The 23,206-nt window shown below is 43.6% G+C and overlaps 1 protein-coding gene across 3 annotated transcripts in view; it reads right to left on the bottom strand.

Moving 5' to 3' along the window:
* Window positions 1-23,206, bottom strand: part of TRIM66 (tripartite motif containing 66) — a 40,942-nt gene that overhangs the window by 14,180 nt on the left and 3,556 nt on the right. For 2 of the 3 annotated variants that reach the window (XM_071218222.1, XM_058305784.2), the window contains 9 exons: window positions 20,319-20,422; window positions 17,003-17,150; window positions 15,994-16,126; window positions 15,606-15,722; window positions 14,206-14,320; window positions 13,472-13,618; window positions 11,113-11,230; window positions 8,796-9,700; window positions 7,824-7,985 (listed from right to left, as the gene is read on the bottom strand). In XM_071218222.1, coding sequence (XP_071074323.1) covers window positions 7,824-7,985; window positions 8,796-9,700; window positions 11,113-11,230; window positions 13,472-13,618; window positions 14,206-14,320; window positions 15,606-15,722; window positions 15,994-16,126; window positions 17,003-17,150; window positions 20,319-20,327 — 1,854 coding nt within the window. In that variant the 5' untranslated portion in view covers window positions 20,328-20,422. The remainder of the gene's footprint in view (window positions 1-7,823; window positions 7,986-8,795; window positions 9,701-11,112; window positions 11,231-13,471; window positions 13,619-14,205; window positions 14,321-15,605; window positions 15,723-15,993; window positions 16,127-17,002; window positions 17,151-20,318; window positions 20,423-23,206) is intronic. The other variant, XM_058305785.2, reaches the window with a different exon arrangement.

Raw genomic sequence — 23,206 nt, 5'->3', positions numbered from 1 at the left:
CACAAATCATGTCATTTATAAATAACAATTTTTATTTTTTTCCAGGCTTTACATTTGTTCTTCTTGCCTTGCTTCACTAGCTAAGGCCTCCAATATGATGTGGAATTGAAGTAGTAATAAGCATCCTAAGCTCTTTCCTGATTAAGAACGAGATTTAATGTAGTTGTTTTAAAGATATAGAATCCAGGTTTATGGCGCCAAAACCATACTCTTAATTCTGGCCTGTCTGCCTCTGCTCCATCCTAGGTTTGCTCCTTTTCCCTCTCTCTCCCATTCTCTGTTCTTCATCTCATTATCCTTCTCTCACTTGCTCTCTTTCTATCCCCTCCCATTTTTCCGTCTTCTCATCTCTTTCTTTTCTTTCCTTACCCTTTTCCCTTTTATTTGTTTAACTGCTTTCATGTTTTCTAGCCTCAATTTTAAAAGCAGATGTGTTGAATATCTTTGGTTTATCTTTCCAAAGTTAAGTTTGTTTTTCTACTTTCAATTGGTAATTCAATAGTCTTCAGTTGAAAGCCTTCAGTTTGATCTATACTCTAAGTCCCAAGGTAAGAAAGGTTAAGGAGAAGGAGGGGTAGGGGCAATGCTCAAACCAAATTGGGTAGACTACACAGGAAGCCCATCTTTAAAGGACTGAGGACAGAAATCAACAGATATCTCAAACATGCCCTGGCCTACATCCCTTCTTTTTCCCTTGGTGCCCTGGTAGGCCCTGCCATAGCTTTCTAACAGTTTATATTTCCTTATGTATGAAAAAGAATATCCAATGATTATTGATTTCCTTTTGTGAATTCCCATTTCCATTTCCTTTTCATGACTGAATAATCCTTTGAGCTGATTTCTTTACCTTTTCCCTATTTGACACAGTAACCACCTTATCTGGGCATTGCGAGTGACGTAGATGGCTCTCAGTGAAGTCCTTGATGCCAAGTAGCAAAATCCATTTTGAAAAAAAATCCATTTGGGATTGACTTAGTGAAAATGGAAAGGTGCTATATGTCACAAGACAAAATCCCCAAGAACGAAACTTCCAAACTGGGGGTAGAGAGCACATTTTCAGGATTATTGACCCTCTTGTCCACTTGTCCTGATTACTTATTGCATATCATGAGTTGTGGGTTAATATAATAATAACAGAGAGGAAGGCATGAAGACTGAGCTGTGGAAGACTCGTAGAAATCCTGTTGGGGCTCAATTTTACCTAGGCCCGCTGGACCTGCTCCCACAATGTGCAGAAGACAGTATGAGATCAGTAACATGTTCTAAGATACTGCAGACCAGACTGATCTTTCATCTTTATATCTACAGCTAATCCCCAGGAGACCAAGGATATTAGGAGGTGAGGTGAAACTCTCATAGTAGAAATAAGAACTTGGGCAATTTCCATGGAAAGATGCTGAGAAGGTACTCAGAGAAAGTTCTATGAGGAAGGCAGCTCCAACCCCATTTCAACAGGCTCGACAAACAGAGCGGCATTTCTGGAACCCATGTATGCTCTATTTTAGTTATTTGAGATACCACATCTGATTCTCCAGGGTGAAGAGCTTTAAGATGTTAAAAGGTACTTATTTAAAGTACAGGAAGAAAGAGGGGTATTGAGAACCTACATCCTCCTCTACTGTCAGTGCTACGAGATGAATGAGAGGGAATGGGTAGGGCCAGCTTGCAGGGGAAGGAAAACAGTCTTTAGGGCAAAGAAGGAAGGAAAGGGCTTCTCGAGAGCATCTGGGATAACAGAAAGACTTGGGAGTGTAGCCACGTTGTCTGGAACTTGGTGCCTCACACACAGAAGGAACAAATCTGACAAGGATACTGCCTGCCCTCTCTAGCACCCAGAATTTCTAGGAGGCCAAATGATAGAAGGTGAAAGTGTTTTGCTAGCCCTAAACTCTATAGAGCTGTTACACACTTTTGCACCGTCAACTGTGTAACTGATACCTCGATTTCATCTTCATATATAAAAACTTGAGATTTCATAAGGGAAAAAATATATTTGGAGGTTTGCAAGTGAAAAATTATTTTCTAGTGCATAGAGTTAAAATGCCAAAAACATTTATGCTGATAATCAATTCAGGTCATCTTTGGGGTATGAAGGGGGACAACTTTGAGCCTAAAGAGTTCCCTTTTCCCTCCCTTGACTATCATCTCCTCACTTGCTCCTTATTTTCTCTCCTTCACCCAAACTGTATGTTACTGTCCCTGGTCCTTTCCTCCTTTCCTCTCCTAATCTCTATCTGTTACCTGCCTGACTTGTCTGAATCACCTCACCTATAATCTAGTCATCCTACCTAACTGACCTGTTTGACTCCACAGCCTGCCTGGCCTGGGACCTCCTAAATTGACTTTCAACCTCGTCCACTTGTTCCCTATGCAACTCTTCCCTGTCTGACCTGTCATCTGCTTGGCCTCATAGCCTGCTGCCCTCTCTCTCCCCATCTTCACCACCCAGATCTTTTTCTGAAGACTTCGACATGCTTACGTTATTATTCTAATGATTGCCAAAGGTGTTGTCAACATTCAGAGAAAGCCATGTTCTTTCACTTTAACAGGAAGGGAAATTGAGACACAGAGTGATTACCCAGATTCCCAGGGTTATGCAGGCCCAAGGCTAGGAATCCCACACAGCCTTGAAAATTTGCTGGCTCATTTTGATTTTAAGACTAGTAAGAAGTGATTGGAGACATCAATAAACAGACACTTAGTGAACATTCCCTGAGTTTAATATAAATTTCAGGTTCTTACAAAAAGGCAATATTGCTGGGGGTAAAGTAGTGGAGATTAGTTGGTGTGTTCCACATAAACTAATTTTCCAGATATCTGAAACATACCTCTTTCAGTAACAAAATGCAATTGGCTTAAAACATTATTTTGAATGAGATTACTTCTGAAATATCTTACACACTGTCTCATTAAACAGTATATGGAGCCTAAGGAGATCATTTCTTAGTGACATCAAGGAACTTTGATGAACCTCTATGACTGGGGTAGGCTGTACATCAGTGATGCTCTCAGGAACTTTTAAGAAGGTAGGGCTTAACTTCTTCTTTTGCTGAATGATCTCAGAGTGCGGTGGGACTTTTCCAGGTGATATTTCTTGTCTTCTTCCTTCTTGTTAACTGCCATTACTAGAAGTCCAGACTCGCTGCTTCTAATTTGCTTACTTCAATAATGAAAAAAAAAACTAAAAATTTCCAAAGAAAACTCTATAACTAAGCTTATTAGGTCAAGAATGCTGGCCAGGTACCTTAGTATGAGTTTATGATTGCACACAGAATAAGATGCATGGGTTTTATGACATGGTTTTGTTGTTGCCTTGAAGCTTTGCCTGTTTACTTCTGGTTTCAGATTTTCATTCCAGTGGTTAAAATTGTCAGACTGAGCTTAATAAGAGAAAGGGCCAATGACTTGGGAGTTTTATCTTGGGAATACATTGAAGGCCTTCATTCTGGCTGAAGGAAACAGATAACAAGACAAGGATAGAAATAAAAGGATTTGTGAATTAAGTCCTTAGAATATTTCAATGTTTCAACAGCTTCAAGATTGGTTTAACAGTATTAGATCTTGAAACAATGGGATCAGCTGAGGAAGGAACTGACTTTTCCAGTAAGTAGCTTCACATATTGGAGTTTTTTGTTGTTTTTTTAAAAAAAGGTACTGGGGATTGAACCTGGGACCTTATACATGGGAAGCGGGCACTCACCCAGGAGGAGCTACACCTGCTCCCCATATGTTAATTTTTAACAGTGATGCCTTTTCTCTTGTTTATAGGAATTGCTCCTCCATCTCAATGAAAAGTCCTTGGAAAGTGTAAGTAGCTCAAGTGGTTGAGCACCTGCTTCCCATATACAAGGTCCTGGGTTCTATCCCTGGTACTTCCTAAAAACAAATGAAAAAACCAACTCTCACTGGGCAACAGATGTAGCTCAGGGGTTGAGCACCTGCTTCTCATGTATGAGGTACTGGATTCAATCCCCAGCACCTTTTAAGAAAAAAAAGTTCTTGTACTTAAGGCTGTGCCTATGAATGTAACCATGTTGATAGATGCTAACCAAAGTCAAATGGCAAAGAGTTCATGGTTGGTGAAGAGAGAAGAACTAAAAAAAGAGAGAACAACTGAAGAGTGCCCCATGCCCTAATGATCCAGGGAGGACAAAAAAACAGAGAAGATCTTGGGAAGATTCCAGAGTCTGAGGTGGGAGAAATAGGAAAAAAATGAATGGATTCCACCAAGTCTGAAGGGAAAATCAGAATGAGCGGAACCCTCAAAACCCAAGCTTTTGGAGACTCAGAAGAATTAGGCCAGTGGTATTTTTCTCAGGCCAGGTTAGGAAACTTAAACCCTAGAAGTAAGAACCTGTTTGTTCATGAGGCAACGAGGTAGGAAATGCAAAGATTTTGGGTTTCATTTGTGAAGGAAAGCAGGATAGAACTAAGGAGAACAAGTTTAGAGGGTGCTAAATTCAGGGATCCAGACCTGGAGAATTTAGGGCTTGCCTTCTGAAAGGACAGAGTATATCTCAGTAGAGTTCTGCAGGTGCTACAGGGCTGTGCCCTAAAAAAGCCTTACCACACTCTGAGAGAATTCTGAGTGAAGACTGATGTCAGGGCCAGGCTATGAGGAAAAAATCATTGCTGAAGCTGAGGGTTCATGTTCTGGGCCACAGCAATAGATTTGGAGACTATGAAGTTAGGTTACCTAGTTTTCCTCACATACTCCAGGTTTTAAGAATACAAGCTTAAGCAATTCATTTCTCAACTGTGAGTTCCATTTTCTTCTTCCACAAGCTAATACAGATTTCACTGAGTTGTTGCAAGAATCAAATTAAGAGCTTGGTTATCTGCTTTGGAAATGGTATAAATGCTATTTACCTGAATCATTATCCTTTAGTCTTCTTCATCACTCTTAATAATTTGGATAACTAGAATGCCTATTGCTTCTGTATTATTTACTGAAAATACATACCAGACTTTTCTAAAGCCATGAGCAGCAACCTGGTGGCCTCAAAGTCCTCTACTGAAGATTCAGGGCTACAGTATGAGCAAAAGAGAGTTCCCTCTTGTTAGTGAACTGGAGCTCAGAGACATCTCTTTGTGATGCCTACAGCCTTGACTCCATGAGAATTTTGCATGTATTTTTTCAGTAAATAGCTCTGACGTATGAAAGAAATGAAGCTATAAAAATGTCTTCGATTTTTGCTTGACATAAAAGGGGGTTCTGTTGTAAAGTTATTACCATGGTCTCTTTTCAGTGTGGTTGGACCAAGATTAGGAAGCTGAGGCCACAGCTAGTGCCAGACAATGACAGCATTCATTCAAAAACATCCTGCTGGATGCAGGGACAGGGATGGGATAAATTGCTCCTGAGATTGCAGGGCTCAGATCACTAGAAAACTTGTTCTAGAACTTTCATATATCATTTTCAGCAGCAATCTCTGTTTTCACCATCAACTCATTTAGCATGGGTCCCAAGTCCTTGTGCACAGATGATCTGCTTTAACAAAAGTCCTCCTTGTGATGATAAAAAGTCAATGAGTGGCTCAGAGCATGAATGTGTCCCTGTGGCACATGCGGGGAGGTACCTGGTGCCTCAGGTTCCTCTGGTCTGTGACCTTCAGACAAGCTCTGACTTTCCAGGCACTCACATGCCAGCACAGGTTGAGGAGGGGGCTAGAGCCCAAAACTTCTTGACCAGACAAAGACAACCAAAACCAAACTAGGCTGGATCCTAAGACCTCTCCCCACAGCAAGGCCTCAGTTACTTCAAAGACTATCAAGATAGGAAAATTCAGCAGGTGAGAAGCCAAATGGAGTCCTATTTCTCCCACTGCAGGGCACAAAGAGAGGCAATTCAACCTAGTGAATCAAAACAGGGTTGAGTCAGGAAGCTGGGTCCTGGTCCTAACACTGCCCATGGCTGACTGCATGACTTTTAGGTAGGTCACTTAACCTCTCTGTGTCTCAGTTTCCACATCTTTCAAAAGGGAATAAAAAAGTGGCTTCCTCATAGTATTGCTAGGATAAACAGAGATAAAAGGTAATAATCCATGTAAAAACCTCTGAAACAAAGCAGAAAATACTATAGAAAGTGTTATCATTCAATGATAAGATGCTCAAATGTTGTTTGATATCCTTAAGCCTCATACCCTTCCACCCTTCCCAACCCCAGCTTCAAGGCAATGAATTCTCTCAAAAAAGAAAGACCTTTTTCTAATTGCAATAACTTTGTTTATAACAAGTACCTTTCTCAGTTAAGGAGACCCAGATGTTCTTCTGGGTCAAGAAGCAACCTTCAGGGTCCTTTACCTGGGAGTCCCAGCCATGAAGAAGCCTAAAACCATCCAAAAATTGCCAGGCCTCCTATCCCTTCATGCCTCTGTATAAGTCCCAGTTATAAGGACCATAGGCAACTCAAAATGAGAGTTAGGATTCCTAGGATCTTCTTTAACCCCACTGCCAACCCTACAGCCATCCCAGTGGGAAGCATCGCCTTGATATTCAAAGAGCCCACCCACACAGGTAGCACAGGCTCCAGGCATGTATATGGCTCACCTCCTATCCTCTCTACTGTGTATAGGAATAGAACTGAGGAACAGAACAGAACTGAGACTCATTAAATAAGCAGCAGCATTTTCTTCATGGTTTCTACTACCACTTGAGCATTGGCAATTCCTATGCTTCCTTCTGTACAACTGACATCTATAGCTAGCTGCCTTCTGGTCATCTTCAGTAGTATCCTGCACAGGAGAATGATACCAATTCAAAGCTTAACTTCTATCTCCCCCAAAATATACTCTTCTTCCATGATTCCCAGCTCAGTGAATGGCACCTAGCAGGCCAAGACCACCTGGGTGTCAAGCCGAAGGACTTCCCCTAAGACATATATGGCAATGGTATTTCAGGAGGAAACCCAGTTGACGGTAAGTACACAGAGCAACTAGTGGAGCTGGGTTTGCAGGGCCAGGGGGTTGCTGCGGGGCTAAGGGTGCAGGCTGGGAAGGTGCAGAAGAGTCGACAGAACTTCACCTACAAAGCTGGGTGTAGGTACCAGGAAGGCTAAGGGTATTAGGCCAGAGAAAGAAAAAGGACAAGTGGAACATGGATACAAAGAGGGGTGGCTACATGATATGACACAGACTAAGGTTTTAGCTCTCAGGATGACGAGTGGGAGTGACGGGCTGGGGGGAGTAGAGCAGCTGAGGCCTTGAGGGATTCTGTGTTATTGGCAGGGTAAATGAACACTTTCAGCAAGCTGGAAAGTGAGTGGGAGGGCAGGCCTTCAATAGCTCACCATCAAGAGCTTTAGGGCTCCTAGATGCTCAGCTACTTCTGCAGGACGTTCACCCAACATACTCCACTGATTCAAATCTTAAGGCCAATAACCTTCAGTTGTAGAAACCACATAAAATATTCTCCCCTTTTTCATTGTAGAGAGGAAAAAGTTCAGGCTTTAGATTCTGACAGATCTTGTCTTGAATAAACATCAGCACCTGCATCCACTAGCTATAGGTCCCTGGACCTCATTTACCTTAGCTACAAAATGGGGATGCCCACCTCACAGAACTGTTGGGAGAGTTACGTGAGATAATACCATGGAGCACCATGAGCAGTTCCATGTTCTCTAAATTAGCTTTCTTTCCCTTTCCTCTTCCGCCCTCATTTTAAGTGTATGTGGGAATGGAAATAGGATGTGGAAAACCTATGTTACTGACTCATTAGGATAGAAGGCCTTAGTTAGAGCTGTTTACCATCCAGGGTTAGAATAGGCACACCCCTCCCCTGGCAGTGGGTCCCCTGGGGTCAGGGAAAGCAGGCTCCCTTAGTACCTTTCTCACCACATTCGGAGAGGAGTGCTGGCTGGTGCTGTCCAATGGGGGGACACTGAGAGAAGTTTCTTCCCCAGATGCCTGGGGCAAGGCAGCAGCAGTATTCTTGTCAAGAGAGAGAGCTGGCTTTGGACCCTCAGATGTGGGGGGTTCATCTGTAGCCTGGAGGAGAAAATATAAACTTGGGTGGGTTTCACTACACAGAGTAGCAGCAGCAGCAAGGGCTACAGTCCCCATCCCCACCCTTGCCCGGTCCATTAGCACCACCTATACTTTATGAACTGTTTAAATTTTTCAAAAAAAAAAAAAAAAGTCTTCCTAAGACTACAACCTAATATGACAGTTTTATGATAGAACCCAAACTGAGAATTCTGAGCTAACTTTGTCAGATTCACCTTAGCAATCATAAGACAGTTTTATTTTATATTTAGTTTGTGGTCCCCTATAAATCCTAGACCCATCTTGGCCATCATGAAGGATTCCACATCCCCTCAAAGAAAACATCTGAAGCATGATCTAAAGTCATCAGTGCTGAAGCATAAATGTGAGGCCTAACATTTTGTAATAAAGGAAAAGTCCATATTGCTGATCTGAAAATATAAACATGATTACAGATTTAGAGGAGATACTAGTATGACATTAGGGAGATTAAAAAGATAAGATATAGCCTCCCTTCTGCCTTGGCACTGGCAGTAGTCCAGCACAGTCTGGGCCAGGTCCCCAGAATCACCCAAGAGGACAGTGCTAGTCCAGGCCACTCCAGAGTGAGTGTTGAATCCAGATCTGGGATAAGAAATGTTCTCTGAGATGGGAGGCTAAACCCAGGACAGTCTTGGAATGTGAAGGCTGACAAGAGGCCCCCCTAAAATGAAGAAATCCTATCCCTGTGCCAACCTGTGATTGGGGATGCTGTGTTCCCTGAACTATCCTAGGATGGGGAGAATATGTGCCCAAAGCTACTCTGAGGTTCACCTGCAGGGTGTCTTCTTGGCTCTGGGACTGGACAGGTGCCGGCTGCCTCACGATGTAGTTGATCTGCCCCACAATAGTTTGCTGAAGATGCTGCGGAGATTTGGTCTGACTCAGTTGCAGGCTGGGCTGTTGAGCCTGAAGAAGCAGCTCTAGGTCCTTCTGCATTTCCTCCAGTTCAAACTTGTGGTGCATTATGTCCACATTCTGGGAACAGGCAGGCCCAGGAGGGTTTTCATGCTGACTAGAAGCTGGGTGCTGGGATGGAGGTAGAGATGGGGGTGGCTGCTGCTGGGGTGGCGGTGGGGGCGGTGGGGGAGGTTGCAGTTGCTGGTGTGGTTGCTGCTGAAAGTGGCTGAGCTTCAACTTCTGGTGGTGACCAAACTGGACTTGGATAGAGGGTGTCTGTAAGGTGGATTGTGCATGGGCTCCTTGCTGAACATCCTGCGGGGGGACGATGCACACAGGCTGGGAAGTCAGCTGCTGCCCCAGCCGCTGGGATGTGCTCTCCTGTTCCACTGGGGCCTGGGTTTCCAGCCAGGGCTGCAGCAGCTTTGGTGGATGAGGATTGCAGGCCTGCTCTTTTTCCCTGGGCAGCAGGGTGGGGCACTGCAGTGACCCCAGCTGTTGTGGCACCACCTCCGGGGGCTGCCTAAAGCTGTGAGCTGGGTGCATGTTAGGTGGGGGTGCCTGGCCTTTGAGGGAGGGAGAGACTGGGGAGCAGTGGGAACAGCACACAGATGAGGAACACAGTACTGGAGCCTGGAACTTATGTGAGGGGTGGCTGAGAGCCTCTTGATGAGCCACTGGGGACTGATGGCTTTGATAAAAAGATGATGGCCCCTGTAAGCCTCCATAAGCTGGAGTGTCTGCCCGGGACAGCTGTCCACCCTCAGTAGTTATGCAGCCTGGAAATTCAGAATGGAGAGTTTTTCTAAAGACAATCTGCAATTGTTTCCCCGCACTCTCCTCTCCCCACTACCTCCGGCTCCTGGGAACCAATGCAGAGCATTCAACAAACCCGACCAGGCACAGAGATTACTAACTCCAACCCCTGATCTCCAAGACTCTGTCCAGAATGCTGCCAGCAATAGCTCCTGTATGTACCTGCTTTGGGGCCTGGGACATTTGAGAAATTAGCTTAGCTTTTAACAGATGTTCAGCCCTGACTCTGCTTCTATTCCTCTAGGGAAATCATGGGCTCTTTCAAATAGCACTCACTCTTTTTTTTAACAGAGCAGTCCAATAGAAATTCTAACAAAAAGAATCACCATTGGGGATGTAGGAATAGCAGAGAAGTGGGGAAGGAATGTGCTGGAAAGTAGCAAAGGATAGACTCATCTCTAGGACAAATGAGCAAGTCTCCAAACACAGATCTTGGGAACTATGTGTTGAGAAAGTAGGATGGAAAAGAATGGGGAAAATGCAAAGCCAGGTCAGTACAAGGCACCAGTGCTGCCCTCTGAGGTCTTTGGGCTCCTTGTACATGAATGGATTATACTTTTGATATCCCAGTCTAATGGCTCCTTCAACCAATTGTTTTGATGAGTCTGATTTAGGGAAAGACTGAACTCCTTAAAGGTAGGAGATGTGATTTATTCACCTTTGTTCCCTTAATGCCCAGCATGGGGCCTGATGCAGAGCAGGCGCCCACCAAAAGTCTGCTGGATTAAATCAAAGGGGAGAAGGAAGCAAAGAATAAACCTAAACATTATTTATCACTTTGCCAATTTCAAGAAACTTTCAATGAGATTAACAGCCCCAAGTGAAAGCAGAAGTTGGCCATCAGTTTAACAAGCCTTCCATTTGTCAACACAGAGACAACTTCAGTTGCCTGTATTCTGCTTAAAGACTGAATGCCAACAAATTACTGCAGCAGGGAAGAAAAGGTCACAAGGTCATGAATTATCTGCTTACATCTCACATTCTAAAAGATGTGTATTCCACAGTCTCACTGTTGCTAAGATACCCTTCTCTGTGCCCAACACAAGTATGCCCTTGTATGACCATACAGACACAGGTTCATCACTGTCCCATCTCCTCCCCAGTAGGAAAATGAGGTAACAGGGACATTCTTGCAGAACTGGAAGCTCATATTTCAACTGGTCCTATTACAAAGTCCTGTATTACCTTACCATTGCCCTTAACAGAAAAAAAATTAAAAAAATAAAAATGGTTTGCTGGATGACTTCAAGGCCACTGGCAATCTCAGGGAAATCTTCCTCTTGTGCATATGCTGATCTACCCAGTAAGCTACGCAAATGCTCTATATTCATTTTTAGCAATTACATAAAAGCCCACAAGGTAGACCCTGGCTCACCAAGGGAAGCCAGCTGTTTAGTCCAGAAGTTAGGCTCCCAGGTGAATCTGATACTCCAAGGGGAGCCAGGATCTGTGTTACAACTTGTCTCCAGCAATCGCTGCATCTGAAACACAATCTGACAACAGTACCAAAGGTCATTTCTTTGGTCATCCTGTACCTGAATGACAACTCCCTCTTCCCTCACTCTCTGGATAGGTTCAAGGTCTCAAAGTCATGGCCCTTTAGCCTCTGGTCGCCACCACCCTCCCCCCCCAAATATAAGTTCATTGCTTTGTATCTTAGCACCTTCCCCTTCCCTGGCTGACCCCCTTCTTTTCATCAGGGCTTCTGGAATCCCTATATTCTTATCTCTTTCAGGTCTTAAATGATGTATAATTCTCCCTCAGGACATCACCTCTCTGGCAACCCTCTCTAGGGTGTTCTATTCATTCTCGCATCACCTGAATTTCAAAGCCTATAGGTGGACATTCTCTGAGCTCCCCATTGCTACTCTTACACCCACATGTAAACAATCTTCCATCTTACTCAACTGTACTCTTCCTCCCTCATTGCTGTCATCTATTTCCTATCACTCTCCCATTTATGTAGGACTTTGGTAAGTGTCCAACTTACCTGCCAACATATAGATAAATAATGTCCCAAACAACATCTTCTCCTCTTACTTCCTTGATCTCTTTAGTGTCAATCATCTATTTTCAGTTTAGTCACCATACTCACTCTTTTCATCACCTAAACAATTACCATTCTACCTATCAGATCTTAAACTCCAACTACCTATTCCATGATCATAGCTAGTTCTCATTCTTTCAGAGCATATTCTTCAACCTCATTGAACTCTCCAGGTTCTGATCCATCAGCCCACAGGGCCTTCCCAGCTTCCCATCATTTCTAGTATAACAATGTCACTTATGCCCTAAATTCCCTCAACTTCACCAATTCCTAACCTTAGGTCTATCCAACCACCAAAAGCCATATTAGCTAGGGACTTCAGTGATCATTAAGTTCAGGGGTATCCTTCAGTCCTTTTTCTTGTACCTGATCAGCTTCCTCTTCTACTCTATCCATGACTATTTAGTTCTTCACTTCTCTCCCCAATGCCGCTTACCCAATGCTTAACCCTCTTATTCTTATCTTCTACTTCATAAGAAAAGAACAGAATATAAAGAACAAACTCCCTCCAACTTGGATCCTTCCTACCTCCAAACATAACTTCATTATACTCATACCTTCCTAGCCTCCCATTTCAGAAGAAGGGAGTTTCTGCTGTCTTCAGTCAACCTATTCACTCTAGATTCCACCTTCTCCTGCCTTCTCAGTCAGCTCTATCACACATCTCTTCCATCTTAAACCTCTCCCCCCATATAAATGTGTGCAGGTGTTTCCCATACTATGAAAAAATATTTCCTTTCAACTCTGCCTCCTTCTCAAGTTACCTTCCTATTCTCCTTTTCACTTCTGTCTCTACTGCCTTACCTCCCAACCTCAGAACTCTCATTCTGGCTTTTGACCCTCCTACTTTACTGGAAGATTACCAGGGACCTCCTAATTCCCATATATTAAAACTTCTCTTCACTACTTATCCTCTTTCCATTATGTAATACTGACAACAATGACCTGTTAATTCCTGTGTGCCACACTCTCCTATCTCACTCTCCTTCACTCATCTTCTGTCTATGATGAAAATGATGGTATTTCCCTGGGTTCCAGATGTGTTCTTCTCTTCCTCCACCATGCACTCTACCACAGTAATACCACCAATATTCCAGTGACTCCCAAATCCCTATATCCACCCCTGACCTTTCTTTTAACTTTCAGACCCATCTATCAAAACAGGTTTTAGATGTTACCTCTTGGAAGACCTTTAGATTTAACATATCCCAGCATAAACTCTGTCACCTTCTCTCAGAAATCATGCCCTTCCCCCGGGTATCACCATCCTCCCAAAATCAATACTTCGACATCATCTTCAATTCCTCCTTTCCTATTAACTCCCTAATTCAGACCCCAATAACTTTCTACTGGACATCCAGCAGACTGCTAGTGTCCAGAATAATGTCGGGTCCATGACCTGTGACAAAGAACTACAGACTTTCCCAGATTAGTTACCTGTGGGAAAACGGCCATTTCAGCACCTGGTCCTTTATACTGTGGGGTCTGGTTAAAGATGCAAATGGTAATATTCACTTACAACTCCAGGAACAGTTACTGAACTTGAAAGGATAGATGGGACTGCTGTTTTACTCCTCTTTATTTCCTAAAGAAAGGCATGTGCAAGGACAGCCTCACTGACCCTGGGACAGAGGTGGTGTTCTGATCAGCTGCAAGGATAGGCTAAGGTGGTGGAGGTTCCTCTTACCAGCTCTTTGCTGAAAAGGAAAGGGACACTAGTTTTGCTGCAAACAGCCCAATTGATGAAATTCTGCACATGCTCAAACTGACGGTTGAGAACCATGATGCTCTGTAACTGCTGCTCCAGCTTCCTCTTTCTCTCAGTAGTAATGCCCTGGGTACACAGAGAGAAGACAGAGTCCCTGACCTTGTTCTTGGACGGTGGCCCACCAGCTTGAGAAGTGGTGGCATATTAGTGTGACAGAATCAGATGACTCTGTGCCCCTGAGGGGAGGACAGCAAGACTGAAAGTGTTCCCACGGGCTACTGAGGGATGGGAGAAGGGAGGGAGGGAGGACAGGAGGAAGAATGAGAGGGAGATTTATAGAAAAATATGGAATGGGTCATAAGGGAATGAAGAAATAAATGAATGTCAGCTTCCCTTGGGCATAACATGTTGAAGAGGATGGATTGTTCTGTGGCTCTCTCTTCTAATACTATGACCATACCTCAAGAAGGTAGTGCCTGAGAGCCAAGCATTGATGGGAATTTGAACACATTTTCCAACCCTTAATGAACCATCCTGTCAAACTGAGACTAGGCATTTTACGATACCCAGAACAGCAGAGAACTATGGAAATTACACATATAATTCCAGGCCAGTCTGCTCTGGGCCCTAAGACTAGTTTATATGTGCCTAGTTTATAGCACTAGTTGTATATACCTGGAACTTATTCACCTGATCCATATGTCCACACATACCTCCAACTCCTCTATGAGCACATTGGCCTGTTTGTTTAGTTCATTCATCAGAATCATCTTGGCCATTTTGATCTGGTTTTCCACCTTCCTGTGTTGATGCTTCACCTCAAAAATCCTGTAAACAGGATAGGACAGAGCATGGTGAGCCCTTCTCTCCAGGCTGACTGGGGCCCTAGAGACAGCAAACATAAGAGCCAAAACTTGGAGACTGCCTATTGAAATCAGGGTCTAGCAGACACCAAGTACAGAATGAAGAGACCCTTCCTCCTACCACTCACCCTTTGCACTGCCCAGCTCACTTGATCTAAGTGGGCTAGGGGCCCAAAGCTCAACTTGGTTTTCTCTATGCAAATCTCAAGTCCACACAGGTCAACCTGGGAACTTACCAGTTTACACAGCATTAGAAGCAGGGAGAAAGTGCATATATATAACTTGTTGTCTTAAGGAGGAGGATGTCCTAATAAAGAGTGCAATGTTGGTAAAGAAAAAGGGCGGGGGGGGGGGGGATGGGGGCATGGGAAGAGACAGAAAGTATTTGTGTTTGCTTGGGGTGGGGGTGGGGGGTGATTAGGTGACTGCTAATGTAGATGGAGTTTCTTTTGGAGGTGATGAAAATTTTCTAAAATTAGAAAGTGGTGATAATTGCACAAGTCTGTGAATATACTAAAACCACTAAATTGTACACTTTAAAAGGGTGAATTTGGTGATACGTAAATTGCATCTCAATAAAGCTTTTATGATTTTTTTAAAAAGAAAAAAGCATGGGCTTTGAAGTTACACAGACCTAGCTTCCAAACCCAGCTCACTGACTAACTGTGTGATCTCAAACTAGTCACCTAACCTCTCTGAACCTCATTGGTAAATCTCATCAGTAAAATGGAGATAACTCCTGCCTCAAAGACTTGTAAGAATTGAACAAAACAGTGCATGCATGATGCCCAACTTAGTGGCTGCCACATGATGAAATCTCATACTTACTAACTCCTCTTCCTAAAATACCATTAATTTGATTTCATTTGTAGATTTACATGGAAAACATTGACAGGAGAGTGATAAAGGGCAGCTTGCTACTGACTTGTGCATCCTCATGATTAACAGCAATCTCTTCCCCAATATCTATTTTGTGCCCTTGTTCTCAAGCACCTATCTACTGGCTAGTACATTAGCACTTTTAGAAGGCATGTGCTTCAGCCCAGACTTACTCTGATTATCCCTGACCTAGCTTGACCTTAGTTACTAAGGAATGATCCTAAGATCCCTCACTGACCCTGGGACCTCTAAGGCCAGGTATATGTCCATGTCTTCTTTATTGCATGTCCTCCCCACCAACACTACATCTGACACCAGAATATGAAGTAACAGGACATTCCCAGCACTTTCAAGAGGCTAATCTGTGCTACCTGTCCTCAATTTGCTTTGCAGAAGTCTGTAGACTAGATTTCTTATGTGCCACCTGTGTAGTCACACTTTCCAGAAGCATCCTCTGGTTTTGTAAAACTTCTTCAAGATGTCTGCACCTAGGGGAGGAGGAAGAGAAAAAGCTGAGGAGTGTTGAGTCCTATTCTAGTTAGCTTAGCAAGAATGCCCACAGTGCATTGTCTTAGCCAGTGCATGAAGGTTTGTGATTACATCTATGAAAAGTTAAAGTTCCTACTGGCTCTTTTTCCATTAGGCCTTTTCCAAAGAAGCCCTACAACAGGAGCAAGAAAATCTTCAGGAGCCCCCCATCTTTCACTAGGAGCCCAGAGCCCTCCAAACCCCTTCGGTCAGCCAGGCAGCCAGTCCCACCTGTGTTCTTTGTGTTCCACTATGAGGCAGCTATGGCATGTGAGCACATCGCAGGTCTCGCAGAAGAGCTTCAGTACTTCCTGTGCATGTAGAGGGCAGTACAAGGAGAAGTCCCCAGATCCACCATTCACTCCTATCAGAGAAGATGAAGAAAGTGGGCCTCTCTTGTTTAGGTAGACCTCTCATTAAGCTCACTGAGTTCTAAAGTGGGCCTCTCTTGCCTAGGTAGACCTCTCATTAAGCTTACTGAGTTCTCAATGGGCAGAGGAGAGACCCAGAGCTTGGAGGATTGGTGATGCAAAAAAGAGATGCCCTTCTCTGGGCCAGTGGGGTTACAGGAGCACAGAGAGGAATGCAGGCTTAGCCAGGCTTGATGTATCTACTTGTCCAGAGATAGCACACCATCACGCCACAAGCATCACACTACCTGGCAGAGGCCAAGGAAGGTGCTTCTGGTGGTGGATCTCCTGAGGATAACGATTCTTCCAAACTTCAACCAAAACCTCCCCCACTGACCAGGATCCTGTTATGACGGGACTGAAACCAGCTACCCAGGTTTGGATCATGAGCTCTGATTCCTGCAAGTTTGACAAGACTAAAACCCCTACCATGGTTCAACGGCCTTGGGAAAAGATCTTTAGGAAAAGTGTCATTTAAAACAGATGGTGCTGGATAGACAAACAGGCAATCCCTACTCAAGTAACTAAATAGAAATGAGGCATGATTGCTTGAAATACAGGAGAAAGGTATGGAACTCAGCAAGCCTCCGTAACATAATTCAATACTATTCCTTCCTACACCATCTTACCCACTCCCACCCCCAAAGGGAGAGCCAAGAGTGACCTTAAACCCTATTGACTCTAGAGACTTCCTTCCTTTGGGAAAAGTCCTGAGATCACCCCACCCTCAACCCCAGCAGGGAAACAAGGTCAGAGAGCTATTCTCCAGGGAGTTTAGGGTTGAGCACTCCTTTAGAGCACGTGAATTGAGGAACAGAGGGGGATGGCACCTGGAGATCCTTTCTGGGTTCGGGGAAAGAGCGGGGCACCCGGGACAGGGCCATGCCGGTGCTCCTCAGTGCAGGAACTGCACAGCCAGCGGTTGCAGTAGGTGCAGAGGATGTGTGCTGCCCTCTTCTCCTTGCACTCAGAGCAGTTCTGGAAGGAGAGAATTCTGGAGTTACTGACAATATCCTCATTTGGGCCTGCTTCTTTTAAGGACAGCAAATGCCCTAGGGACTGGGGTCCTGCAGGGCTATTCCTCTGGCTATTTTGTTATATAGCTCTGAAGAGCTGTCTGGGAGTGTCATTGGGAAGGAAAACACCCTTTGTGACTAAAGAATAAACGCAGCCTCAGAGCTCTTCAGCAGATACTGTGCTGAGCCTGAAGATAGTCAAATGCGTAAGCCAGGGATCTGCCCTCAAGGCACACATAGCCTATGAGGAGGTAGGGAACAAGCATTAAATAGGTAATGTTGTGATAAAAGGATGCAACCAGTGCTAAGGAAGTATGGGAGGTTTCCATGCACTCAGTCTGGAAGTGGCCATAAAGAAGTGGTATTTGAGTTGGAGATTAACAAGTACAAGTTCACCGGGCAAAGGAGGAAAACATTATAACAGAGAGAAAGTATAGGCAAAAACAGGAAATGCAATGTGCCTTTGAAGAAGAGGAGGCCCCATAAGTGGAGTACATAAAAGATGATCAAATCCAGGCAAGAAAGAACAAGGGTAGACCAACTTTCAGAGCTGTTTCCACAACTAGGGTATGCCTTGGCCTGAGAATATCTAGTCCTCTAGTTTTTTCATTCATTTGGTCAGTAAATATCTTGCCAAGGCTGATATAAAACCTCAGGGGAAGAGGACATGAGGAGAATTTGGGTAGTATATTTTTCAGCTGTACCCTTAAGTTGGGATCAGACTTCATCACCCTCAGATTACACTACCTAATATTGCTGTGGACTAAAAACATTACATATAATATACCTAGATATGCTACTCTACAGGGTCCTCCTATCCATACAATCTCCACAAATCCCTGAGAGAGTGAAGGGGCCTGAAAAAGTCACCTTTCTTTCCTGCCATTAGACAAGATGGCACCTAACTCTTGGGGTTTCTGCTTTGCTAAGAGTCCTGTTTGCCAGGAGTTGCAAGTGATTCCTAATCACTTAGGATTTGGGAGCAGGAGAGTTGGCGGGCATCATTCATTGACTTTAGGGACCTCCTGGGAAGGAGGGGCTCATCTGCAAGGCCTAGATTCTGAAGCTTAAGAAATCCTAAAGAAGAGATTTCATGAGCAGATGTGGCTTAAGCAGTTGAGTGCCCACCTCCCACATGGGAGCAAAAAAAAACCAAACAAGCAGACAACAAGCAAAAACAAAAGAGTAGGCAGTGCATGTGGCTCAAGCAATTGAACCAAACCACCCAGGTTTAGTTCTCAGGATCTCCTAACAAAAAAAAAAGACAAGCAGACAACGAGCAAAAAACAATGAGCAAACAACAAGCACAAACAATGAGCAAACAGATGAGGGTGCCATCTCAAGGGAGTAAAAGAAGAGATTTCACAGCACTCTTCAAAATTTTTCTTGGTGTCTGGAAGGGCAAAAAGACTTAAAGGCTTATAAAACCAAACCCAGTTGGGGAAGGCTACACAGTGTGGTAGAGAGAGCATGCACTTTAGAAATTCAAGGGCTAAACTTCAGTCTCTGGCCTGCCATTTACAATATACACTCGGTCTGAACTGCTGATTTCCAACCTTAAAAATGAAAGCACCAGTAACCCTCAAGGGTAGGAAACATTCTGCTAACAGGGAAGAATTAGTAAATGTTTGATAGGAGGATGAATGAAAGAATGTGTGTGTTAAGAGTTATGAGAGAAGAAGAAACAAAAGAGGGACATCTAATCCAGCCTGCAAGACATAGGGATAGCTTCTCAGATGAGGTGATGCTTAGAATGAGTAGGAATAAGCTACACTGTGAAAGTGGAAAGGCATTCCAGAAAAAGGAAGTTTCATGTGCAAAAGCCTGGAGGTAAAAGCACATTCAGCAGTTGTGCCTGGAAAGCAAGGTATCAGGAGGGTAGAGCAGAAGATGGAGATAAAACCTAGGTGTCAGTTTATCTTGGGGAGCAGTCAGAATGGTACCCAAGTTTGCCCACAAGGGCTTTCAAACTATACTAAAAAACCCCTTCAGGGACAGGAAGGAAGTGAAAAGGCAGAACACCAGGGTCACCTGCACCTCCTCAACCAGAACAGTTTATCTTTGTCTGTTTTATCTCTTGGGCTCCCAGGTAAGACTCACCTAAAGAGTTTGAAAACCACCAATATAAATCATAATTCATTCAGACAGTCTAGATGGGCATAGGAAACCAAGCCCCACAAGTATATCATACATAGTGTTGTATGCTATTTGAAAGGCATGGCAAGTCAGTCGGGGTGAGTGGCCATGTGATCAAACTGTTTTTTTCTTTTTATTTTAAAGCAAGTAATAAAGCACAGAAAGCTGAAAGGCTCCACTAATACTCCCTAGTACCAAATACTTAACTTCACAATTTCAGCTTAAATCATACAGGCCACCAAACTGATGAGGACTCTAACAGCTAAGTCCACAAACTGGCATCTGGAAAACCCCCAGTGGGGTGGGGAGGAGAGGAGAAATGTGAGTTTTACTAATTAAAGTATGAGTTCCTTGTGGGTAGAGAACATGGGTCTCTATCTCCCTAGCATTCAATAAGAATGAGATATGAGAGAGCAACTAAGTAAATGAGTGAGTGATTGTGGCAAGGATACCTTCGTGGAAAGAAGAACATAAGGGGTACCAGTTAGTAAATAATATGAACTTTCTGAAACTCAGGAAACAGGGATTTGTTATAAACAAACAAACAAAAAACAATAAACATTAAAACAGGCAAGATGGATGAACTCATTTAATCCAGGCTGGTGCATGAGTTTCAACTTGGAGCATGGAGGGGAAAAAAAGCCTTTACTTACTTGTTCAGTAAAAGTAAGAGAGAGAAAAGCTCCTAGATACATTAAACAAGATACCCTTACCTTCTGCTCGAAGCATTGACATAAGACAGTCAATCATTTTCACTTAATAGAAGACCCCCCACTTTGCTTTCCCCAAGTCAAGCATTTTGATTCTTTTCTGGATAGAGGGATGTTGGATGGACAGATGGGTGGGTGGATGGAAGGAAAGATGGATAGATGATTAGATAAACTGATGGAGGGGTAAAGAGTCATATGAAGAAATGGGTAGATAGACAGACATGGACAGGGGCCCCACAAATTTCTGAAAGGGATCAGCTGTTTTTTTCCTTGTCCCGACTTACCCTGGTCATCTTGGGCTGCCCAAGAGGAAAGCACTGCAGAAAAAAATGTTCACTTACATCCCTGGTAAGATAAACTTGCTTACACCAAGGACAGGAGATGAGTTCTGGCAGGGAGAAAGACAGCAGAGTCAGGGCCCTGTGGCAGATTATACAAAAGGCCTAGAAACAAGGCTTTCTAATATACAGCACCAGGGTATGTGCAATAACACTTGTGCCAAAATAAGCTATGTTTGATACCACAGCCTATACTTACCACTTCGGGGATTCTGGATATGACCATCACTTTAGGGACCTGCCTTGCAGCCTATCTGGTCTTCTCATATTCATGTCTTTGCTTTTCCCCTCCCCACATGCCATGCGACTACCCTGCTCTGATTCTGACAATAAAATGACTTTCTGCTGCTTCCACTCCTATTCCACAGCTCTGAAAGCCCAGCTTCCATCACTGGCCAAACTCCAGGGGGTCAGTTTAACCTAGGGCACAGCTCCAGCCACTATAGTTACCATGCAGAAAGCTGCTTTAAAGATTTCAGGCTTTATGGCTTCCAGAAAGTACTAACTAATTAAGGGACATGAGACAGCTCTCTGGGTACCACAGCAACTCCTCAGGCCCACCCAAAGAGCAGTCAGCCCCCTGGGAACAAGGAAGTGAGCTTCCTGAAAAGGGCAAGGTGCCTGTACCCAGGAAAGGGTCTGGCTATGGCAGTGAATGTAGCAGTAACATCTTCTTTGCCTCATATCATCAGTATAAGTCACTTAATCTTACTTAACTCCTCTGTGCCTCCGTTTCTTTTTATGAATAATAGAAAGGAAAAATAAGAGTTGCTTTGAGGATTAAATTAGACAATACTTGTAAGAGCACATGATCCTCCACAAATGTTGACTTTTAATTAGAAACCTTACTCATATCCCATTTGTGTGTGGCAAGGCCATAACTCCAATTACCAACTCTCCCTGGTGATGAAAATCAAGGTAGTCCAAGTGGTAGACTGAAAAAAGGACCACAAATTTTTCCTCTCTCTGCATCCATCTGCTTGCAATCCTCCCATCAAAAGGTAGAATCTATTCTTAAAGCCTTGATCAAGACTGGTCTCATGACTTGCTTTGACAAAAAGAATGCAATGAAAATGAGTTCCAAGCCTAGACCTCAAGTAGTTTTGCAGAATTCTTCTCTTGATCTTAGAACTCTAAGACTGCACAACTCCAGGTTAGACTGGTGGAGGAGAAGAGATCATGAAGAGAAAAGCCCCAGTTGTCTCACATGTCCTACCTGAGGCCATCATGAACCAGACAACCCTGGCTGACCCACCGCTGAACACTGACATATGAGTGTGCACAGCCAAGATCAGCAATGCCCAGATAAGACCAGAAGAACCGTCTAGCTGAATCCAGCCTAAGTTGCCATAAACTAAAAAAATGGTTATTATTGTTTTGTCTTTATCTTTTTAATGTTACATTCAAAAAATGAGGTCCCCATATATCCCCCACCCCCCTTACCCCACTCCTCCCCCCATAACAACCACCTCCTCCATCATCATGACACATTCATTACATTTGGTGAATACATCTCTGAGCACCACTGCATCTTATAGTAAATTTAACTACTACCATTTTTGGGGTAGTTTGTTAAGTATCAGAAGTCCAACCAATCCACAAAGTCATGTAAATAATAGTTTAAAACTTCCTTGTCCCCCAAATAAACTCCCCTATACTACTTCACAGAACCATGGACTTTAATGACAGAATCAGATCTGAAATCTCTTGGATATTCTCCAAGAGAATATCCACTGTTCTACTAAGAACAGTGGCCAGAGGTAGAGAAGGATGCTCTCTACAGGTGACATCATCCAGGGGAATCAGGTGAGTGTCCCTCTCTTCCATTTGGTCCACGCTGGGGAGATTCACCTAATCCATCCCCAGGACAGAGATGCTGCTCTAATTGTTGAAAATGCCTTCCACAAGGCTTCCAACTCCCTGGTACCAGATGCTCAAATATTAGCCATAACAACACAGCTCATTAACAGAATGAAAAAAGAGAGAAAATTGACTAGGGCAAACAAGGCCTCATCCAACATCCTCTACCTCTTTTGGCCTTAAAGGCATAATCCTCAATTTGGCATCCAAAGCCCTTTCCAAACAGGCCTTATCGCTCGCTAATCTCATCTCTAGCTTCATTTGCCACACACTCTATAGCCCTGCCATTCCAGACATCTCTGCTATTTCTTAAATGCACCAAACTCATGCAGGACTTTTTGTCTTTGAAAATGCTATCACCCCACCCTCCACTCCAAAATATTCTTTCTTCCTCCCATCAATTTCAGATAACTACTATTCCTCCTTTCAGACCTGCTCAAATGTTCTGCCTTTGAGAAGCAGGGTTTGATTTCCCCCAGGATGAGTTAATTATTCCCTCTTCTGGGTTCCCAAAGCACCTTGAATATCCTTCTAATATAACAACTATCACATTGCACAATAACTATCTATTCATTCATCAGTATCCAAAATAATCCATAATTGGTATTAAAGGATATTGCATGATTTTTAGCACGTTGGATAATTATGTTTCTTTTGGGTTTGTGTATTCCACGTGTATTCCTTCTACTCAGAACCCTTGAAAAAAAATAAGAAGCAATCTGGAAATCTGCAGGGTGCTAGAAAAAAGCCAGCCTTGGATTATAAAGGAATCAGGCCTGATCCAGAGAAGAGATATGCAGCTTGGGAGGGGCTTTAATTAAGAAATCTGGCTTCCAGGCTCTGGGCTGGCATTATTTGACTGTGTAACCTTGGGCAACTCACCCCATTTCTCTGAACTTCACTTTCTACATACTTAAAATGAGGGGAATAAGAATAGCAGGAAAGTATGGATTATCCAACCCTAACACTCTGTT

The sequence above is a fragment of the Dasypus novemcinctus genome, chromosome 10 (genome assembly GCF_030445035.2).
Source record: "Dasypus novemcinctus isolate mDasNov1 chromosome 10, mDasNov1.1.hap2, whole genome shotgun sequence".
In the NCBI taxonomy this organism is placed as follows: Eukaryota; Metazoa; Chordata; class Mammalia; order Cingulata; family Dasypodidae; genus Dasypus; species Dasypus novemcinctus.
The sequence above is the reverse complement of the archived record's forward strand: the minus strand, read 5'-3'. Positions and strand labels throughout refer to the sequence as shown.